The sequence below is a fragment of the Phalacrocorax carbo genome, chromosome 1 (assembly GCF_963921805.1).
Source record: "Phalacrocorax carbo chromosome 1, bPhaCar2.1, whole genome shotgun sequence".
NCBI lineage: Eukaryota > Metazoa > Chordata > Aves > Suliformes > Phalacrocoracidae > Phalacrocorax > Phalacrocorax carbo.
The window spans coordinates 64,776,601-64,797,579 of record NC_087513.1 but is presented as its reverse complement, the minus strand read 5'-3'; the positions used below and the strand labels follow the sequence as shown (position 1 = coordinate 64,797,579).

The window sequence follows — 20,979 nt, the reverse complement described above, 5'->3', positions numbered from 1 at the left end:
AGGTGTGGTTGTGTGTTAGTGACTTTCACTACCATGTGTGTCACTGTCACGGCAGAGACAAAGACAAAAATGAACAAATGAGGCCATTAAATACTACTCAAACAAACCTCCCATGGCCACACCACCAAAAAAACCCACGTGCCCCATCTATTCATCCACAACAACACCAGCTCTGCAAACGTAACTGGGACGATCAATGGCAACAACACATCATAGAATATAATCATAGAATGGAGTCTGTAGTGCTTCTATATGACAGTCCTCATGTACCAGGGGACATCTCATGTAGTCTGAATCCAGGCCATGGCACTATGAGTTTAGACTGAGCAATTCTACTGCTGCTGGGGAAAAGCAAGGATGACAGGGGTCAGTAAAAACATCTACAGACATCTGAATGTGCTAAAACACAGACAAGGCATCACATGAAATGGTGAAAGAGCCACTGGAGTCTGAGGCCCATTTTGTAATGGGCAAAATTGGCCTTGAACTCCTGTCTTTAATGAGTCACTCAACCTCACACCTCACAATATTGAGGGATGCTATAATTAATGAGAAATGTATGATATCGTCATGTCTTGGGTAACACATAAAGATACCTCTAGCATTGAAACATGAAATAATAAGAGTAACTGATGCTATTAAATAACAAAAGTAAGTTTATTTTATCAACATTATAAATATTTTCTTTCCCTCCATTTAACTCCAAAATGAGATAGTAAAACCAGTACAATGGAACAATTCAGGAGCTCCTCAGTTCTACTGAAAAGGTTCCCCTTTATTAACAAATTCATATGGAAAATGACATTTTGTCAGTCCAGCAACCCCAGTAGCTGAGCGTCCCTAGGTACTTTGCCATTCAAATGGCACAGTTCTAAAAGTGTGTGCGCATATGTGTGTGTGAGTCTATATATATGCATACTGTTACTTATAAATATACATACATATAGTAATATACACACATAAATAGACACAGCCACAGAACAGACACTTTTAGTAAATCAAAATGTTTTACATGCAATTTAAGTGGGTTCCCAGCTGCACACTAAAATTTGGGCCCTGCACAGTGCAGACACAATGATACTGTACTAAGCTAGACCCCAAGTGCTCAAGAGATTCAATACGTACGTGTCACCTTTAACTGCTGCAGAATCTGCCTGCTTCTGGTGGCTGTCCAAAATTGAGAATCCCATGGCACTTGAAAAGGGGTAAGAAATGATCCCGCAGCATCCTGGCCCCAAATCCCTTCCCTCAGTGAACCAACTGCTGATATTCCTGGCTCTGTGTGAGCCATTGCAGAAAACAATATAGGCGCTCTGTTATCTACAAATACAATACATCACCAGTATCTAATGCATTATGTGTGCAGTGCTTTGGGACACCTTGAATATTAAAGGCACTACATACAGTCAGCTCCTGCCCTATCTCCAGTGCTGGGGTTTATTTTCATCCTACAGTAACTGCCTCCTACTGAGCCCACAGTACGGGCAGCTTTCCAGAGGCACAACAGGCTCACTCTGATCATAGCATCATATTCCAGCTGCCGGGGGAAAAGGCAAGCCAGACTCTCTCATGTGCTCTAAGCTCCTTTGAGCAGTCCGAATGGCACAAGGAAGCTAAGGAAATCTGCCCGCCCTGCCAAGCTGCTTCAGTACCTTTACCCCTGCTGCAGCCACCCCCCAGGTGGGTGTCTCACTGACAAGGGATGTCTCACTGAGGGGAGGACCACTGGGGACAGAGAGGGACCAGACCCAGCTCCCTTATTTTGATTCACATGTGGCCTCTGGAAGCTACCTGCGATTAGAGCAAATCTTTACTGCTCCACCTGCTTCGTGGGACTAAAGGACCAGGGATCTGCAACAAGCTCACTGACCATCCTCTGCTCAGGCACCAGTCTGGCCTCAGCACAGGACAGAACCCAGCCCCTGCTGTCATTGAAGCTTCCTCCGTTTCTCACTTCAGGAAAAAGAAAAACAAAAAGATAAAACTGATATTAATATAATTCTTATTTTTCATCAAATATATAGAAATATTACAGCAATGTTTTTTCTCACAGCTGGGAAATGATGAAAAGACTACCATGAAACCACAGCGTGAGGATCTTCCTTGTGGAAATTTCACATAGACAAAATTTATACTCTGATTTTTTTATTTTAAAAGTTGCCAAATTCTGTTCTAACATATACATATACTGACCTTCACCACAAGCCCCTAGATGATTATCAAGGGAAGGAATTTGGCTTTCATATTTTATTTTTTAAACAGGAAATGTAAAGACAGAAAATAAGACAAAATACATTTCATGTCGCCATTGATCTATAGATTACAAATATATATAGTTTCCTTCCAGAGGAAGAAATACTAAAGAAATATTTTGCTCATATCAAATAAACTTTTGAAAACAGAAAAAAATAAAAAATAGATTTTTTTCGTCTCCTTCTTCTGCCACAAAAATCACTCTTGTTTAAAAAAAAAAAAAAAAAGAAAAAGACAAAGGATTCACATTCATTTCATTTCCACAACATATAGCAAGGAAGTAAAACTTATCTGAATAATGACCTGAGTTATTTTCATGGTTTTCAAACTTCATGTAATCCCAATGATCACCATCTACCAAAGACCTAGACCTAGACCATGCAAAGCGCATGAAAACACACACTGGTGATCTTTCAAAACAAACAACAAAGCAAAATTCAAAAATCTATTGCAAGAATTATGTCAAAAGTGGGCTGTGAGCATCTTCCTGGGAACCGGTCAGACAAAGTGGAAGTGGAAGCTCTGCTATTTCTGGCAGCTGAGTTGTCTGTAGTGATTGAAAACCTGAAGGTGAACACTTGGTGTATGCCTATGTGTATGTGTTTTTGCTTTCTCTTCTTTTGTGGTTATAATCTTTGAGGTAAGGCAGAGAACAGACAAGTACAGAAGACATGGCTGGCTTTTAGAGTGGCTAAGCAATTTTACATTTCCAAGCCTATAGTGGGTAACGAGGCAAAGAGCTGCCACTTGTCCTTCTCCAGTGGGATAACCTCTCCGAAACTTTGTTCCCTTGGGGAATTGGACAGTTTACAGGTTCAGCCAAAGAAGGCTTTCCTATTCCCAGGTCGACTGGGGCAGTGTTCGTTCAATTGTTAATGGCAGCAAGCCTAGGATGACCGCTGATGTTCTAGGTCTCCTTCCTACATCTGGCTGTAAAGCAAAGGGGACTGGGTCCATAAGTCAGTCCATCAGAAACCCCTCCGTCTTGCACAGATCTCTCCCCACTGTAAAACCCATGTCTTCAAAAGTAAAAAAAAGCTATCAACTTTTAGGCAGGCCTGAAACCTGAGCAGAATTGGGTCAGTCATTATACATGCAATGGTGGTGTGAGAAAGCTTACTGGTAACTTTTTGCTCTGCCATACAACATGATGTATTCCGTATAACTCCTTTCCATACAAATGACTGTCTCATGAGGATGCTGTAACCATATACCAGCTACAGTGAGGAAGTCAAGGTTTGTTACTGCTGTAAATCTAATTGCCCCATACCCTGGGAAACAAGGCAATAAGCAGAGTCCTCTCCAAAAGCGAGAAGACTCCCTTGTGGTTGAGCACTGAGGACACAGCTTCCAAGAGGATGGCAAGGGAGGGGATGCAGCTGGTAAAAACATTGGGTTTTCCTAAGGGCATCCAGAGCTCCTCAAATTTTTTGCTACTGCCTGACCATTTGTGAAGACTTAACACAGAGATAACAGGTACTATTTAACTGATGAGAAGTGAGGGGAATGGGAGAATAAAGGAAATGCAGGAAACTGTAGGGATGGAGGAGGGCTGGGTTGGGTGTTTTAATGTCCCAGTCAGATTTGTTCCCTCACACCCTCTTTCCTCTTCCTTTTCTTTTTTAAATAAATTGTACAGATGAACATGGGAGAAGTTCATGCTACTTGCTGGAAGCAATAAAGGTAAATTTCCGTGGCCCATGGATTCCACAGACCTTTGAGTGTCCCGCCTCATCCGTCACGGGCTAACTTATGGAACCTAACCGTTCCGTGGCAAGACTCAGTAGCCCTTAGAAACTGGTGGCATGTCCTCAGGTATTTTCCACGAGAGTGAGAGACACGTTGATTCCATCAGCTTCTTCCTCACACGATGCCTGAGTGCCTCAGGTGCAGCCTTGCGATTTCCAAGGATCCTCTTTGATGTTTTCAGGCATCAGACTGCTGTCTCCAGATCCTCATGGGAAACCATTTGGTAGTTTTGTCGGCTATCCAGGTAGGAGGCCAGATCTGGGTCACCAGCTTGCTGAGCCCTGTCACGAGGGGTCTTGCCCTGTAATAAAGAAACATGAAGAGGAAGTCTTGTGCTAACATATTTAAAAGAAGAGACGAAAGCATGACCCAGATAAATTACTACAAGAAGGGCAGAAGCAAATTTGAAGAATTTACTGATTTGTTGCGCAAGTTGGAGTTAAGTCAAGTTTTTCTATCAGAGTCATGAGATTCTGAAGATTTTGAAAGTCCTTGTGTGGTTTAGGACAAATCATGCAGTTCTGCAAGGACATGATATTTGATACATTACACAGAAGGGCTTACATGCTGGAAGAAACCAATTTTTTACTCTAGGGCTACAATCCCTATGGGAATGAATATGACACACAGTACTGTATCTAACACTTAAAAAGTGCGCTTCACAGACTGCACACTTTGCTAAGGATGTGCAGAGAGAGACGGCCAACATTTGAGCTGAGTTCAATGTGTCTCATTCTATCTCAAGTACAAATCATTTTGCAGTGCATCAATTTGCTACTCCATTATCTGAGCTACTTTAAAAGTACTGTTAAATTGGACCACAAGTCTCAATCCTAAACTATGAAAAAATATTGGAAACACATGAATGTATCTCCACAAAAACACTCCTGCTCCTTGGATTTCGGGGCAGATGAAGACTAACAAGTCAGAAGCCACTTGTCTGGATTTCAGCTGCTGCAGAAATTAACTTTTCCAATGTACAGTACTCTCATCTGAAAAAGAGATGATCTCTTTCCCTCTTAATACAGCATTACATGGTAGGAATTGTTTTTAATTGCCTTGCTGCAGCAAAGGTGCTTCTGACTCTGGAACCCAGAGATCCAACCACCTCTCAGCTGCTGACCACAGGATGCTTATGTTCAGAAATGCCAGAGGGGCAGCTTCTGGACCATGTTCCCAAGTGATCAGATTGTTGTCTTGACAGAATATTCCTAGGGTTTAATTTTGCCCAGATGTCTTTCTCAGACAAGTACACAGACAGAGGGTTGTGGTTAGTGTCACATCAGTGAGCATAGGGGCAAGCAAGAAAATGGTTAGCTGTCCTCACAAAGCAAGTCAGCAACAATAATCAAGCCTCACAGACGCTATGCAATCACAACCCAAGGGCCGCCCAGGTGGTCCTTGCCCACAGTCCTCTCTTTTGACCACACAGGAGGAGGATGCTGCTGTGCCACGGAGATTCCTCATTCACACCCAACGCGCCAAATAGTTTGAGGCCAGGCTCTCAGTATGGTGAAGATGACCCATGTTGGGGACTGAACTGAAGTCTCTTGTACTTGTTTAAATCAATACAGTTTTCTAAATAAAAATAGCTTGTTTAAAAAGAGCTGCTCTTGGCACACATGAGAAAGCCTCAATCATGCACACAGCAGGGACGGATGCTGATCAGCCTTGCTTAGCTGCAGTATTTTAGAACTGGCTGACAGGGCTGGGTTACCTTGGAGTCTGTCTTTCTCAGAGAGGCTCCCGCATCCACCAGGAGCTGGCAGACGGCACGATGGCGCTGGCAGGCTGCCTTATGTAATGCTGTCTCACCCCTAGACCAAAGTACAGAAACCAGCAGTGAGACACATCACACCAATGTACATTTACGAAGTATGAGGTGCAGAGGACAGACAAAGAAGGATGCTGTATATCTGCGAGGTTCCCTCTTGCTGGCAGAGGTAGACTTGTGCACTCTCTCCCTTAGCATCTACATCCTTTGAATCAGTAGGAAAGCCTGCAATGCACAAATAGCAGATGAAGAACTTCTGAGGGATGGGAAAGAAACATGCACAGGTTTTATTCATTCAAAGGCCTGAACATCACATTTCCATCCAAACACCAGTTCTGATAACTGCTGCAAAGGCAAACTATCCACCTTCTTATTTCACAGCAGGCATAACAGCAACAGGATTTTTTTCTTCCTGCAATTTATTTCCTCAACCTCATTCTCAGATGCATCCTAGAAAAATCCTGCCCATCAAAGCCATGACTGGTGCACTTGCTGCCCTGGTTCTGATACCCTGCTCTCTTGGATATATGAGAGCTCTGTTTTTGTTTTCCCCTGCTGGACTGGTGAGCTACTGGGGAAGCTTGAACACATTTTTCAAGAGAGAAAGCTGTGTAGTGGGACCAGATTTATTGCAAAGTTCCTTACTCAGAATGGGGTTACATGTAACAGGATTCTGAGACTGACTGTAGTACCGAAGTTAAAGAAATCTCTCTATATTTGCCTAGGAAGAGGAGGAAAGTATGCTTTGAGTGGGTTGAAAAGGTGTCCTTAATACTAGTGTCCAACAAGTAGGGCCATAACATAATCTCCAAAATAACAAATGACAAGAAATGTATGTACTCGGACAAATCTTGCACCTACCTACCCAGAGAGTGCATAAAGGAATTTCAGCCTCAGCCCATGACAGGACAAGTTGAAATATTAATAGGAAACCTTGTAATGAATCTACCTCTGTTGCATGAGAACTAGATTCAAAATGGGTTACTACCCGATTTCCCCCTGAACCTCCCATTTTCAAGAGTTAGTGGTAGAGGGATCTTTGTAAAAGGAAGCCCTCATAGTTGTGTTCACTTGCACTTTATTTCAGTGGCTGTGCTATGTTACTTCATGAAGAGAGGCAGGCAGTCCATCCATACTCCATCGCCCCTGGACTACACTCACACACCTTGTGCAGAACCTTTCTGGTGTTCTCAGTTAGCAGAGGAGGGCACTGTGGGATGAGGAATGGTAGGTTTAACGCATATGAGAAAGGTTACTTTTGCTTCCCATGTATTCCATATACTTCCTGGGATTATTCGTGCTTTCTTTATACACTATTTGTGACACCTTGATTATACAAGATGTAGAGTAGTTGGGAATTGGAAACAAAAGTCTTTAATTTTTTTCATAACAACAGAGATGATCAAGGTTCTGACTACTCAAGATAAATATTTGACTGCACAGGTTGTGGCCACTTGGGATAGCTAAGGCAGAGCACTCTGGATGAATCAAGAAGGAATTGAAGAAAAGCTGTAGAGCAAGAAAGGTAATTTCCTGAATTCTGGAATTTACCCTTCAGGTTGCTTCCTCAGTAACTGGATTCTGGAAATGTCAAAGCACAACGCAGGGCTTGTATTTCTTGAGAAAAATTAAGAAGGCATAGGAAGCAATAGAGAGGAAGCAGTTTTTAGAGTTCAAGAAACATTTGTTTTGGGCCAGAAAACCACATATGAGGTGGTTGTTTGGGTTTGGGGGTACTTTTGTTTGCTTGTTTGTTTTTTAAGGGATGTGCCATTTTACAAGCTTTTTTTTTTTATTTGAAACTTTGCACTTGAAAAACAAGAGAAGTCTGCTAGGTTAATGCACATAATGGGAAGGGCAAGGTAAGTTGTACTTACGTTTCACTATCTGTCATGTCCAGTAATTCAGATGGACCTGCAAAAGACAGTCAGGTATGTCATATAGCATTTGTCTGCATGACTAGAACAGGATGACTGCCAGGAGAAGATTCCCTGTGCAAATATGTGAAAGAAGCCTACTGAAAGCTCAATTTGCACAAATATGCCAACCTCCAAGATAATATTTGCTTGTACAAGCCCTTGCACTAGAAAAATTCTGACCACAGAGTCACTGCTGAGGTCTCAGCACTAGGGAGTAAGGGAGTAGCAGTCTCTAAATTACACTGAAAATGAATATTCATGGAGTTTATTTTCTCACTCTTCACCTTGCTCAATTAAGTGGTTCACATAAGTACAGTGCATTGAAAATGCTGATGCACTGGAAACCCTGATATATTGCAAGTTAAAATCTATTGTTAGTACTAGAGGGAAAATGTCATTAGGAAGTTGAAATTAGCCAAATTCTATCCTGAATGACATCCCTGTGCTACTCCATTTAATAACGTTATACAGAATGTAGATCAGGGTGGAATATTCCCAGTGGTCTTTATATTGATATGCAAATCTTGTACTCTGCTGGTTAGAAATGATCAGGAAAGCAAGACTAAGAAAAACAGAAAAGATTTTTGTTAAGTGGGACAAAATAATGCATTTATGCTAATGTTCTTTTGTCCTTGATATTCACTACAGGCAGATGTTTATAGCAGCAAATTCCATCACTGAATTACAGTGACATGGAACAGCTAGGATCTGGATAGCATTTGAAACAAGAAAAACTTTTCCTTTTGCAGTCTGGCTTATTATTCTTCTCTCCACTGCTCTGGAGCATAGTGCCAGATGGTATGGGGCAGTTAGCAAGGGGAACAGTGAAACTTTACAGGAATTTTCCTTCCTGTGAATGAATATTTCTCTTCAGCACACTTTGACTTTGAAATTCAAGAGTCCTCAAGAGCTTACAGCAAATCTCACCTGAAACTGAGGAATTTCACACTACTTGCTTACAAAGGCCTACACACAACCTCTCTACACTCCTTTCACTCTGAGTATGTGTCAAAATGGATAAGAGCAGCCTGTGTCTCCCTCACTCCTTTCACAACATACACATGCAGTAGCATTGGGGCAGCCAGCTGCCTCGGCTCCAGGAGCTGCAGGTAGCTCCTTCACTTCATCTCCTGTCATTATGAGAAAAGGGTGGTCAAAAAAGTATCATGCTTAGTCCCCAGTGCACAGGGCATTGCATACCTATCATGGCAGTTCTCCAAACTAATTAGCCACTCTCAATTTTTAAAGCATAGCACCCTGACTCTACCACCACTCACCCTCATCGCCTCACTTGGAAGTTATGTGTTCAATCCTCCTCATCAAAAAGAAGAATCACTCACAACCTCTGAGTTCCCATAAGCATGAAGAAGTTTACAGGAAACTAAAGAAGGCCATCATTGAGAGGAAAGAAAAATAATGCCTGAGAAACCAAAAAGGAAAAAACCCAACAGGTGAACAAAAAGACTCTCTTACATCTCCCAGGAGAAAACAAAATCGTGTTCCCTCAAAACCAGAGGCAATTCTCCATAGCTCGCTGCAACACCATGTCCCCGTGATAGGTACCCAGGAATGGCCTGCAGTCTGTTAGAAAAGACACTGCCAAGCAAACTGTTCTGTTCATGCATGGGGCAAGGAAGGCTGTGATGCAAAGGTGGAACAGGGTGACTGGGCTAGCTGCATTGGGCATAGAGGTACTTGCCCTGGTAAGTGGAGGAGAACAGAAAAAGGTATTAAAACATTAGGAAGAAGTATGGAGAGATTTAGAAAAAATATGACCTGAGAGGGGGGAGAAGCTGGGGTAGAGTGGGTCTGGAGAAGCAGGAAGCCAAGGGTGAAGGAAAACTGGTTTGGAGCAGGAAGAAACAGCAAGTCTAGGACAGAGGAGCTGAGTGCTGAGGACTGAGCGGGCAGCCTGCGAGTACAGACCTGAGGAGGTGCCAAGTACCACATGCCTGTATGCAAAGGGTGTTCTCCTGGATACTGTCCCAAATGAAGCATTTGATGGGAGTGCCCCAACTCCATCCCAGTCATACATAAGGGCCAGATATTGGAGTTAATCAATTAGCAGCACAACATGGCACCAGGATTCATTCATTTCATTCTTTCTGGCCTACCGCTGAAGCTTGAATGTCCCAACTCACACACAGCCTGAGATGTGCCCTTTACTACTTTATTTTATTTTCACTTGTGCTTCTCTTAAACCATCTCACGCCCTCCTTCTAATTCCCTTTCCCCTCTTTTTTGGACCTCATTTTTACATCAGTCTCCCTGGCGCTGCCAACCGACCATTCCAAATCCCCCTCTGCCCCAGGACAAAAGCTGCACAGATGTGGGAAGGGCTGGCACTGGGAAAGCTGACGGCACTGTCATCCTGACCCAGCAGGGAGGCGGCTGTTTTACTCTGGGACAAGAGGCAGAGAAAGAAAAGGGGACCAAGGCACAGAGAGAGAGAGGACAAAATAATCCAATAGAAATCCGGAAGGGAAATGCATGAGTGAGATTTCTATCAAAGAAAACAGCAGGGGAGGAAATAAAAACAAAAGATAGAAATGTGTGGAGAGGTGGAGGGAGGAAAAAAAGAGAGAGAGAAAGAGAGCAAGCAACTCAGGGGCTAAAGAATGGCAGGATGGGGAGGGGGAGAATTTCGCATGAAAGGAGCTGAAAAGCATGACGCACAGAGGGGAAGCCCAGCTGAGATCACTTTCTTTCCTTAACATCTCTGATAGACTGTCTGTGTAGAATTATTAACTTTTTTCCTTCTCTCCTTCTGCCCCCTTTCACTCCACCAAAGCCCCTCTCCAGTTTCTCAGGAGGCAAAGCAGCCTGAGCTGGAGACAGGAGAAGGGAAGGGAAGGAGATGCTCAAAAGCAGCTGCCCTTTAGCTGAGCTCACTACAACATAAAAGAGAGACTAAATGACCATATTTCAGAGGCATTTCCAAAATATACAGCACCATGCAGTCCAAAAGGCCTCCAGGCCTGCAGCACACCCTGCCCTCTCCAATGGATGTGGCTACAGCTACTCACAGGAGACACATAGCTATTAACCCCTGCCAGTCCCTTGTCCTCTCGGTCCTTCACAGAACTGGGGAAGAAGGGTATTGCTTTAAGCACTAATGTCAGGCACTATCAGCACTTCTCGGTGTTTATCTGTCTAAACCTCTTTGTCTAATAACTTGACTGAGGTTGTTATCTGGGCGACAAAACTGGAGTTGGTTTCTTACCTTCAAAGATGAAATATTTTTATAATAATAGTAATCTGCAACATCAGAACTATTTCAAGACTTCCCCCAACTCCACATTTCTCATTTTTACCCAATGTGAAGATTAACAGTGTCTGGTTTTTACTGCTAGAGCCTTTTAGCTCAGAATTTCCACTGTAACATAGAGGGTAGTCAGGTTATGGGAGCGCGCCTTCCATCGTAACTGTCTCTCACATATGTTGACCCAGAATTTGGTAAGCTTGCTAATTAAAATAGACTATTTTATACCTTGTACCTTCTAGGAAAACTGAACTGTTTTCTGCTTAGACCCCTCACAACTGTCCACTACTCTAAAACATTCTGCAGATCTAGACACACTAGCATGTGTCAGGCAGACTCAGTCTCCTTCAGTGTTGCTTTCTGATGGGTATTCAAAATTTGTCCCTGACATATGTCTCTATCATGGCAAAATTTTCTTTCCAAAAGCCTTCTTTGGAACTCCTAAATCTGGTCAGGATGCCAATCCAAACTCACTGATGGCTCTTCACTGTTGACTTTGCAGTGCTAAGAGTAACAACAGCATTGTCTTTTTTTACCAGAGGATGCTATATAATGGAGCAAGGACATTGAGATTTGAGGTCACAGAAATGTCAGGATGCGATGCTCTACTGACTGACTGTTCCATCAGAAGTTCCCACCACAAAATCCTAAGGCAACTCTAAACATCTTTTCTCTTTTCTGTTTAAAATTAAAATATCCTAGATGAACTACAGAATTCTTGTTTGTTTTTTGAGCCTCTAGAGAAGAGAAGACAAGGAGATGGCAAATTTTGGAATGTCTTGTATACTGGTTATAAATTATAAATAGTTCAGAACTGCCAAATAAAGACTCCAAGGCAAGTTTGATTCCAAATACAGATGATGATTTAGGAGGTCCTTTTTCTAACAGAGCTTCTTAAGTCTTCCCTAATTCTGTCTGTGTTAAGCAAGTAAACGGTTAACTCTTCTTTAATGTGTATGCATTAGGGTGCGAGACAGTTGCTGACTACAGCAATAAACAGATGTGGTTCTGATACCTACTGTGTTTGGCCCTCAGTTTCAAGCTAAGTGTTCCTTAGCCCGCCTACAGACAAATCTTAAAGGTGACCTTCCTGCTACTAGCTAAAGACCCCTGATTTAGGAAGACAGTCTTGAACAACACATAGGTTGGTGTATTTGCCCTTCCTGCACAGGGGATAGAGTGAAACCGTTTTGCAGGAACAGCAGCCAACACAACTGTTCCTGCAGTAGTAAGCAGCTGTCGTCCTGACACCTACTATATCGGTGTTTCAGCTGCTATTCCAGGCTCATACTCGTCCACTGCTAAGTATCTGGCAATACTGCATAGCAGTCTCCTTGCATGACTCTGTGCTGGTCTTAACTGGGATAAAGTTATTTTTTTCCATAGTAGCTTGCATGGGGCTATGTTTTGGATTTGTGCTGAAAACAGTGTTGATAATAAAGGGGAGATGTTTTCATTACTGCTGAGCAGTGCTTACACAGAGTCAAGGCCTTTTCTGCCTCTCACCCCACCCCACCAGTGAGTAGGCTGGGGATGCACAAGAAGCTGGGAGGGGACACCGCTGGGACAGCTGACCCCAACTGACCAAATGGGTATCACATACCATATGACGTCATGCTCAGCATCTAAAGCTGGGGGAAGATGAAGGAAGGGATACACATTCAGATTGATGGTATTTGTCTTCCCAAGTAACTGTTATGCATGACGGAGCCCAGCTTTCCTGGAGATGGCTGAGCACCTGCCTGCTGATGGGAAATAGGGAATGAGATCCTCGTTTTGCTTTGCTTCTGTGTGTGGCTTTTGCTTCACTTATTAAACTGTCTTTGTCTGAACCCATGAGTTTTCTCAGTCTTCCAACTCTCTCCCCCATCTCACCAGGGCAGGGGAGTAAGTGAGCAGCTGTGTGGTACTCAGTTGCCGGCTAGTGTTAAACCATGACAGACTCATCTCTGCTTTTTCTAATTTAAGAAGGATTATTTTCCTCCCCTTAAAATTTGAAATCATTGTGACCAAGATCACAGAATAACCTCTCACATTAATGTCCCCTGCATGTGTGCAGAACGCATAAAGCTATCTCCACAAAGGACAGTCACAGCATCACTACACCATATTTTCTCCTTCATAATTGCAGTGCTATGGGTGTGGGGAGCTTCCCCACTCCTATATCACATTCGATTCAGCCCACTAGTTTCACACTAGGCAGTTAAAATTCCTGGTATAGTGGGTTTTGTCTTGCTGCTGTTGTTGTTTTTTAAAGGTATTCAGAAGATTTTCCCTGAGTGATTAATAATAGGTTTTCTGTGCTGTGTGCTGGAGGGTATTTTGCCGTGGAACTCTTATTAATATTAACTATCTCCAGCCATGTATGGGAAGCAGACAAACTGAAGAGGAAGTATGGCTGGGAAGAGGTAATTGCTAGAACAGGAGTAAGACCCATTTTTATCAAGGGTGGACATCAGCAGAAATGAGAAGCTAGATACACGGAAAGCCTCAGATATTAGTAGCGTTGGTTTGGTTCTTATACACTAATTAATGTTGAGAAGTTGCCAGATGCCAAGAACACAACAGAAAAACAAGGACATTATGATGATGATGATTCAGCAAAAGAGCTCATTTGTGACTGAGAAGTGCCCAGGGTAGAAATGAGTTTCCTTAATTGCTTGGTGGGAGAAGAGGGGAGGCCCCTATTAGAGCATTGTCCCATGCACTCCCTGATCCCCAGAGAATGTTAAACAAACAATGCATTTGAAGAAGCCCAGAGGACATACGTCTGGAAAGCTGAGAAAGCTTCCTGTCATCCTTGGGGATACAGAGCAGGGAGAGGAACTGAGCTGACATTTGCTCAGCCTTCTGGTTTGTCTTTGTCTAACCATCTGTAATCCTTCACATTTCCCTATTCACTTCAAAAATTCCCATGGATTCCCTGCTCACACCTTACCAGCTTAAATGACCTTGTTTTAAACCTTCACCAAAGGAATGGTAACTTGGTCAGACTGTCAGTAAGTTAAGGTATGTGTGCCTTAACAATCCTGGAGAGGTGGCCGTGACAGTGAATTGGCAGAGGCAGTAAGAAAATTGGGTGAAATTATGTCTGTCTACAGAATTCAGAACCACATATATGCAATGTGACTGAGATAATCCAGAGACGTTAAATAGGAGGTAGAGTTAGCACTGGTAAGACTTGTTACAACTGGGGAGAAAACTAGCCAATATTTGGATACAAGGCCAACTACACTTAGCTACCCATCTATACATAAAAGAGAAAGTAGATATTCAGAACACCTCAGTCAGGTATCTGAGGCACCTTTCAGTTGCCCACACACAGATATTTTTTGCCATTCAATATGCCTACAGGTAAGGTCTTGGGATGTATTTGAAATGATGTTTGCCTGGGCTCCAGCTCCCAGTCCAGTATGGTTCTCCTACATGCCTTGTATGTTATCTTGTAGACCCATGCAGATGTCCTGGATATCCGAGGGCAAATTGCAATAGAGAGTTACATTTAGCTAAATGAATGAAGCACACAGGTAACTATCAGCTGAATCACTTGCTGGGCTGCAATAACTACTTTGACTAAGGTCTCCCTTGAGATAGTCATGCTGGAAGCCTGTTGCTATTAAAGATGCCCTACTCACTTCCGTCTGCCACTGAAACAGGACAGGTCTCCTCTAGCACTGCTCTCATACAGGAGGAAATGAATTGAGTCGTGGATCTCAGTTGACAGTACAAGAACTTAGAACTATAGATTACATGACACCTATACGTAAACACCTAAGAGTCAAGCTCCAGCTAAACCCTACCCAAATTAACACAAACATTAACAGATGGATTACTGCCTCTTTCATATGAGTTGTGCTTTTTTCTTCTCTATATACAGTTTCTGCAGTAACTGCATTAACTTTTGAGCATTAGCTAACACGTATTCCAATTGCCAGAGGCATTCTCTGTGTTTAGTGCTAACACAGTTGCTGAAATAATATAGCTGATTTTGATACCCAGAATTCAAAATAGCCATTGATAATGTGAAGAGGGTCAGAGATTCACAAAAATGTTTAAAGAACTAGAAAACATTTCCTACAGTGCAGGAGGCTGATCATTGGGCCTTTAGCTCTGCGTGCAGAGCAGTGACAATATTACTGCACCACTCTCCAGCAAACAGTGAAAAAGATTATGTTGGTTTAACAGGCAGAAACTCCTAAATGTGACTGCCTCAAACGTATGTGTACACACGTATTGCTGCATAGCTTGTGTAAGCATGCCTGCAATCCTGTTACTGACAAAGAGTCGAAAGGAAAAAAGGGAAATGGCATGACCACTGCCTATAAATATAAAATGGACACCATAAAATTTTGTTATCATGTGGTCTCGAATCTAACAGAGACATCATATTGGAAAGTTGGAAGGGAAGTTAGGCAAGTGCAGTCTAGAAATGCACAGATTTGTAACCAGTTTGTTATTAAATACTGAAATAATACAAATGGTTGGATGGGTTATCCATCACTGTAAATGCTTTAATGGAAATTAGATGCTTTCTACAACATATGCTCTAATTGAAAACTAAATTATTTCAGAGGATTCCTATGCCAGAGGTTTTAACTAGAGCATCACACTGCTTCTTCACAGCTCCCCCAACTGATGCAACTATAAAAACACCCATCCACCTCAAAAGCCATCTTTATTTTTGTTTCCACGCTTTCCCTTTACCTGGAGCCATCACTGTCATTGCTACCACATTCCTAGCCTCCTGCTCACACATGCTGTGGGTGGACATTTTGCTGAGGTTGACCACAGATGAGTGAGGGCAATTCCAGCCACACGGTGTGGTTTTACCTGACTGACATTTGCCTGAAGTACAGCGCTCTGCGGCTTTGCCCACTGTGACTCACCATGCTCCAGGATGTATTTCACAATCTCGCCCTGCCCAGTCTTGGCAGCATGGTGCAACAAGGAGCAGTGATCAGGTCCTTGGATTAACAAATTGGCTCCTTTTTTACAGCATTCTATGAACTGGAAAAAAAACCACACAGAAGAATATGATGGGAGGAGCAGAAAAACTAATATGTAGGCAAGTTATTCACTAATTTTCATAGAAGGTCAGTACAAAAATGGAATAAAATTAAATAAAATGTTACTTTAAAGCTAGCTTTTAGGCCCCAATAAAAAAAATCTGAAACTAGAAGTATTGACAATTATATGGGCTAAGAAGAGGAATCTGTATTTCCTAAACAATGAGACATTGCTACTCTATTGGCTATGAATTATGGCTTGCTAGCAATGCTTACAAACCACTTCTGGTGAAGCTGTTGGGATATTTTAAAATATATGTATCTGATACAAAATTCTACCTGCCCTACTGAAAATTCCAGTTTTTCCTCAGCACAGTAGTCACTTTCTGACTAAACCAGAAAACTTCATCTCAACAATCAGCAGGGGGGTGGGGTTCAGTTGCCCCAGATCTCCCTTCTCACTCTCTGTCCCCTAGCCAGGGCCAGCGGAGGGGGAAGCACTACACGGGGTAAGAACGGGCAGGAAACAGCACCCAGCGAGGTCTCAGAAATGCTGCAAACTCGGGCAGGGGGAGGAGGTTGCAGTGCAGATCACTGCAGAAAAGAGGGAGAGGATTGTGACAGTGAGGCATCATTTATGATGCAGTACATCTAATGAGGTACTTAACGTTTTCTTTACCTCAGTCTTTAATAGTCAGACTGGTCATCGTCAGGGTTGTCAGGCCCCTGTGCTGGGAGATGGAGATAGTATGCGGAATGAAGTCCCAGTTGTTGAAGAGGTGGCAGTCACTGGATGTTCACAAGTCCACGGGGCTGGATGGGATCCACCTAAGTATACTGAGGGAGCTGGCAGAGGAGCTCACCAAGCCACCCTCCATCATTTACCAGCAGTCCTGGTCAACCGGGGAGGTCCCAGATGACTGGAAACTAGTGAATGTGATGCCCTTCTACAAGAAGGGTCGGAAGGAGGATCCAGTGAACTACAGGCCTGTCAGCCTGACCTCAGTGCTGGGAAAGGTCATGGAGCAGATAGTCTTGAATGCCGTTACGTGGCACATGCAGGACACCCAGGGAATTGGGCTCAGCCAGCATGGGTTTATGAAAGGCAGGTCCTGCCTCACTAACCCGGTCTCCTTCTATGATGAGGTGACCCGCTTATTGGATGAGGGGAAGGCTATGGATGTTGTCTACTTGGACTTTAGTAAGGCCTTTGACACTGTCTCCCACAGCATTCTCCTGGAGAAGCTGGCAGCTCACAGCATGGACAAGTGCACTCTGCGCTGGGTTAAAAACTGGCTGGACGGCTGAGCCCAGAGAATGGTGGTGAATGGAGTCAAATCCAGTTGGTGGCCAGTCACGAGTGGTGTTCCCCAGGGCTCAGTGTTGGGGTTGGTCCTGTTCAATATCTTCCACTGATGATCTGGATGAGGGGATTGAGTGCACCCTCCGTAAGTTTGCAGATGACACCAAGCTGGGTGGAATTGTCGATCTGGTGGACGGCAGGAAGGCCCTACAGAGGGTCCTGGATAGGCTGGATCATTGGGCTGGAACCAACGGTATGAGATTGAACAAGGCCAAATGCCGGGTCCTGCACTTGGGTCACAACAACCCCATGCAATACTACAGGCTTGGGGAAGAATGGCTGGAGAGCTGCCTGGAGGAAAAGGATCTGGGGGTGTTGGTTGACAGCCGGCTGAACATGAGCCAGCAGTGTGCCCAGGTGGCCAAGAAGGACAATGGCATCCTGGCTTGTATCAGGAATAGTGTGGCCAGCAGGAGCAGGGAGGTGATCGTGCCCCTGTACTCGGCACTGGTGAGGCCGCACCTCGAGTACTGTGTTCAGTTTTGGGCCCCTCAGTACAAGAAAGACATGAGTTGCTGGAGCGTGTCCAGAGAAAGGCAACGAAGCTGGTGAAGGCTCTAGAGAACAAGTCTTATGAGGAGCAGCTGAGGGAGCTGGGGTTGTTTAGTCTAGAGAACAGGAGGCTGAGGGGAGACCTTATTGCTCTCTACAACTACCTGAAACGAGGTTGTAGTGAGGCAGGGGTCAGTCTCTTCTCCCTAGTAACAAGCGATAGGACGAGAGGAAATGGCCTCAAGCTGCACCAGGGGAAGTTTAGGTTGGCTATTAGGAAAAACTTCTTCACTGAAAGGGTTGTTAAACATTGGAACAGGCTGCCCAGGGAGGTGGTTGAGTCTCCATCCCTGGAGGTATTTAAAAGAAGGGTAGACATGGTGCTTGAGGATATGGTTTAGTGGTGGACTTGGCAGTGATAGGTTAGCGGTTGGACTCGATGATCTTAGGGGTCTTTTCCAACTTTAATGATTCTATGATTCTATAAAGGACACGAAGTTTCCCTGTCAAAGAAAACTCAGGCAAAAACTTTTCAAGAAGCGGAAAGGGAACAATATTTTTATGAGTGCTGGTTGAAGGACTGCTCCCAAGATGCTACAGCCACAAGCACAGGGGTGGAGGTATAAAAAGGGCACCTGCAGGCAAAGAGTTGCCCTAACAGTACTGTCATTTTTATAGATGGATCCAAGCTGGCTTCTTGTAGATAAAATTGCAATCATTAATCACAGTCCTCACCCAAATTTGAGGGCATGTTTTCAAACCCTGACTTGGCTACTGAAAAACACAGCCTGAATAACTGTCAGACATGGAACTTCAGACTTTGGGCACAAAACAGTTTTGCATGGATGCCTTTTCCTCCCAGTTACTAACAATACCAATATACTACACATTTTGAGACATCCATCAGACAATAAAACAATAAGATGACATTTGTTCTACCTGGTCTGGTGGTTGCCTTCGTAGACGTTAAGAAGTCTCTAGCAACTCTAGGGGCTCGGCCACCAACCTCACTGCCGTAAAATATACTTTACTGTGTAAGGCTGTGTCAGAACTACCCTGCTGTTCGGTGTTGCATTTGCCAGTATAGTAATTTCCCTGTTAGTAACTGGCACATTGCTCTGTGCAGTGCGCTATGAATGCTGGGCTGAAAGGTGCTGTCTAACACCAGATCCTATTCACTCGAATTTCACATCTCACCTGACTGATGTGTTCCCCTCATATTCAGGGTTTCCTGTAAAGGCTGTAAAATGGCACTTGCCAGCAGTCCCTACAGCAATCTTTTTATGTTTTGAGCAGAGGTGTGATAAAATTTACAGTATATCAGACATTCAAAAAACTGTGAAAAGTGGACACTCGGTGCTCTGTACTTACCTTCAGCAGATCACCAGCTATGACTGCCTGTAAAAGTGCTGCAAAAGACAAACAGAAAACTAATATTAGGCAGAAAGCATTATGTATACAGCCTCACAGCTGAGAACATAGCTCACAGTATGTGCAAGTTAAGACCAATGCCTCAATCCACTTGCATTCTCATATACTATCAAAACCAATGCGAGCTGGCAGGCAGAAGGAAGACTGCCCATGTTGCACAAAAGCTGTAGGGACATCAAGCCAGTGTTTCCAATGCTGCCCTGGAACTGCATGCTTCTACATGAATTTTTGCCTTTAGTCACTTCAGGGACCTTTCAGCAGTGTCAGCAGTGTGGGCCCAAGTCTCTGGCACCTGAGCTGTCACTGAAGAGGTCAATGTCAAACACAGAGAACCTGAAAACATCCTCAGACCTCTCAGACTTTATTCATACTGATGGTGGAATTGTCAGTCACTCTCAAATACATTAAGTGTCTCAAGTTGCAGATGATTAGGTGGCAAAATAGAAATTTCTTAATAATTGTTTGTATTACAAAAACATTTTGACATTCCAGTGGGCAGCAAGTACCCCAGCTTTGGCAGGAAGGGTCAAACACAGAGCAATCCCCACCTTTTTAGCCTTTCTAATTTAAACAGACACAGAAGGAAAGAGAGACAAAGAGAGGCAAAGTGAACAAAGGCTCACAGCAAGGCAGGACAGAGCTGTGCACAGAGCCAGGAGTTGCTCATTACCCGCTACTCTGCCCTGCTCCCATTAAATAGAAGACGGAAGGCAAAAGCCTGGGACTCTGCATTGCCCTATGTATGGGATGTATAAAGCTAAAAACACCATGGTGGCAAGTAAACACACACATGAGAAGTTGTTACAAATCTACTGCTATGTGGCTATTTCCTCCTTTTCCCCTCCTCCTCCCTGTCATGATATACATATAGTAAAAAACAATTATGAATAAACTGTCTGAGGAAGCACTTACTTGGCTGGCATCTTAGAAAGCATTAAACATCTGCCTCAGTTCATACTTTTTCAAGAGTACCTAAGCCCATTTCTATCTTTGAGTCTAGGCAGCGCAATCAAGTTAAGCATTCACTCAAGTGCCATCCTTGACAAAGATGCCAAAAGCTCACTTAGGGAGGAACAAGGGGGAAAGAAAACCATAGTATAGCCTTGCCTGTGAAAAGTAACACAGAGGAAACTGCACAGTGTGAATTCCACAAGGAGCTTGTTACAGCTTCAGAAATGACAACACATCCAAGCTAAACAGCACAGAAGAGGAAGGGCATGCAAAGACAACTCAACAAGTATCCCTTTCTTTGAAAACACCTGGGGTTGTGTGTGGCTTTCTGCTCTCACCAGTGCTTATGCCCTGGCCATGTAGCAGCAGGAAAAGCAAAAACCCAGTCCAGATAAGCTCTGGCTTGGGAAAGCAGTAGCAGCAATTCTTGTAACACTGGATTTAGGGCACTTTTACAGTGACCATGAGTTAAACTAAGTCCGCAAATCTCCCTGGCATCTCTGGGAGCGAGGACACGCAGACTTGAGGAACGGAAAAAGACAAACACCAGCAGGTAAGAGCTAGAACTGAAAAAATACAGGTACATCTTTTCTTCAGATTTCATTCTCAGTGGTTTACATCCATTTTTTCCAATAGTTCTAATAATGGCTCATCCCAAATTAATAACAGAGCAGAATTTAATCCCTGTGTCATTCATTTTATCTTTTCCACTCTTTTTGCCCATCTAGTCTCACTGCCATATTTATTCTGTAAGCTACTGCAGTCTGTACTTGTATAAA

At 43.5% G+C, this 20,979-nt stretch overlaps 1 protein-coding gene across 3 annotated transcripts in view; it reads right to left on the bottom strand.

The window, feature by feature from the left end:
• Positions 1-633: 633 nt before the first annotated feature.
• The window catches only part of DGKI (diacylglycerol kinase iota), a 146,405-nt gene continuing 126,059 nt past the window's right edge, over positions 634-20,979 (bottom strand). For all 3 annotated transcript variants that reach the window (XM_064457441.1, XM_064457423.1, XM_064457432.1), the window contains 5 exons: positions 19,190-19,227; positions 15,844-15,964; positions 7,654-7,690; positions 5,720-5,819; positions 634-4,303 (listed from right to left, as the gene is read on the bottom strand). In XM_064457441.1, coding sequence (XP_064313511.1) covers positions 4,187-4,303; positions 5,720-5,819; positions 7,654-7,690; positions 15,844-15,964; positions 19,190-19,227 — 413 coding nt within the window. In that variant the 3' untranslated portion in view covers positions 634-4,186. The remainder of the gene's footprint in view (positions 4,304-5,719; positions 5,820-7,653; positions 7,691-15,843; positions 15,965-19,189; positions 19,228-20,979) is intronic.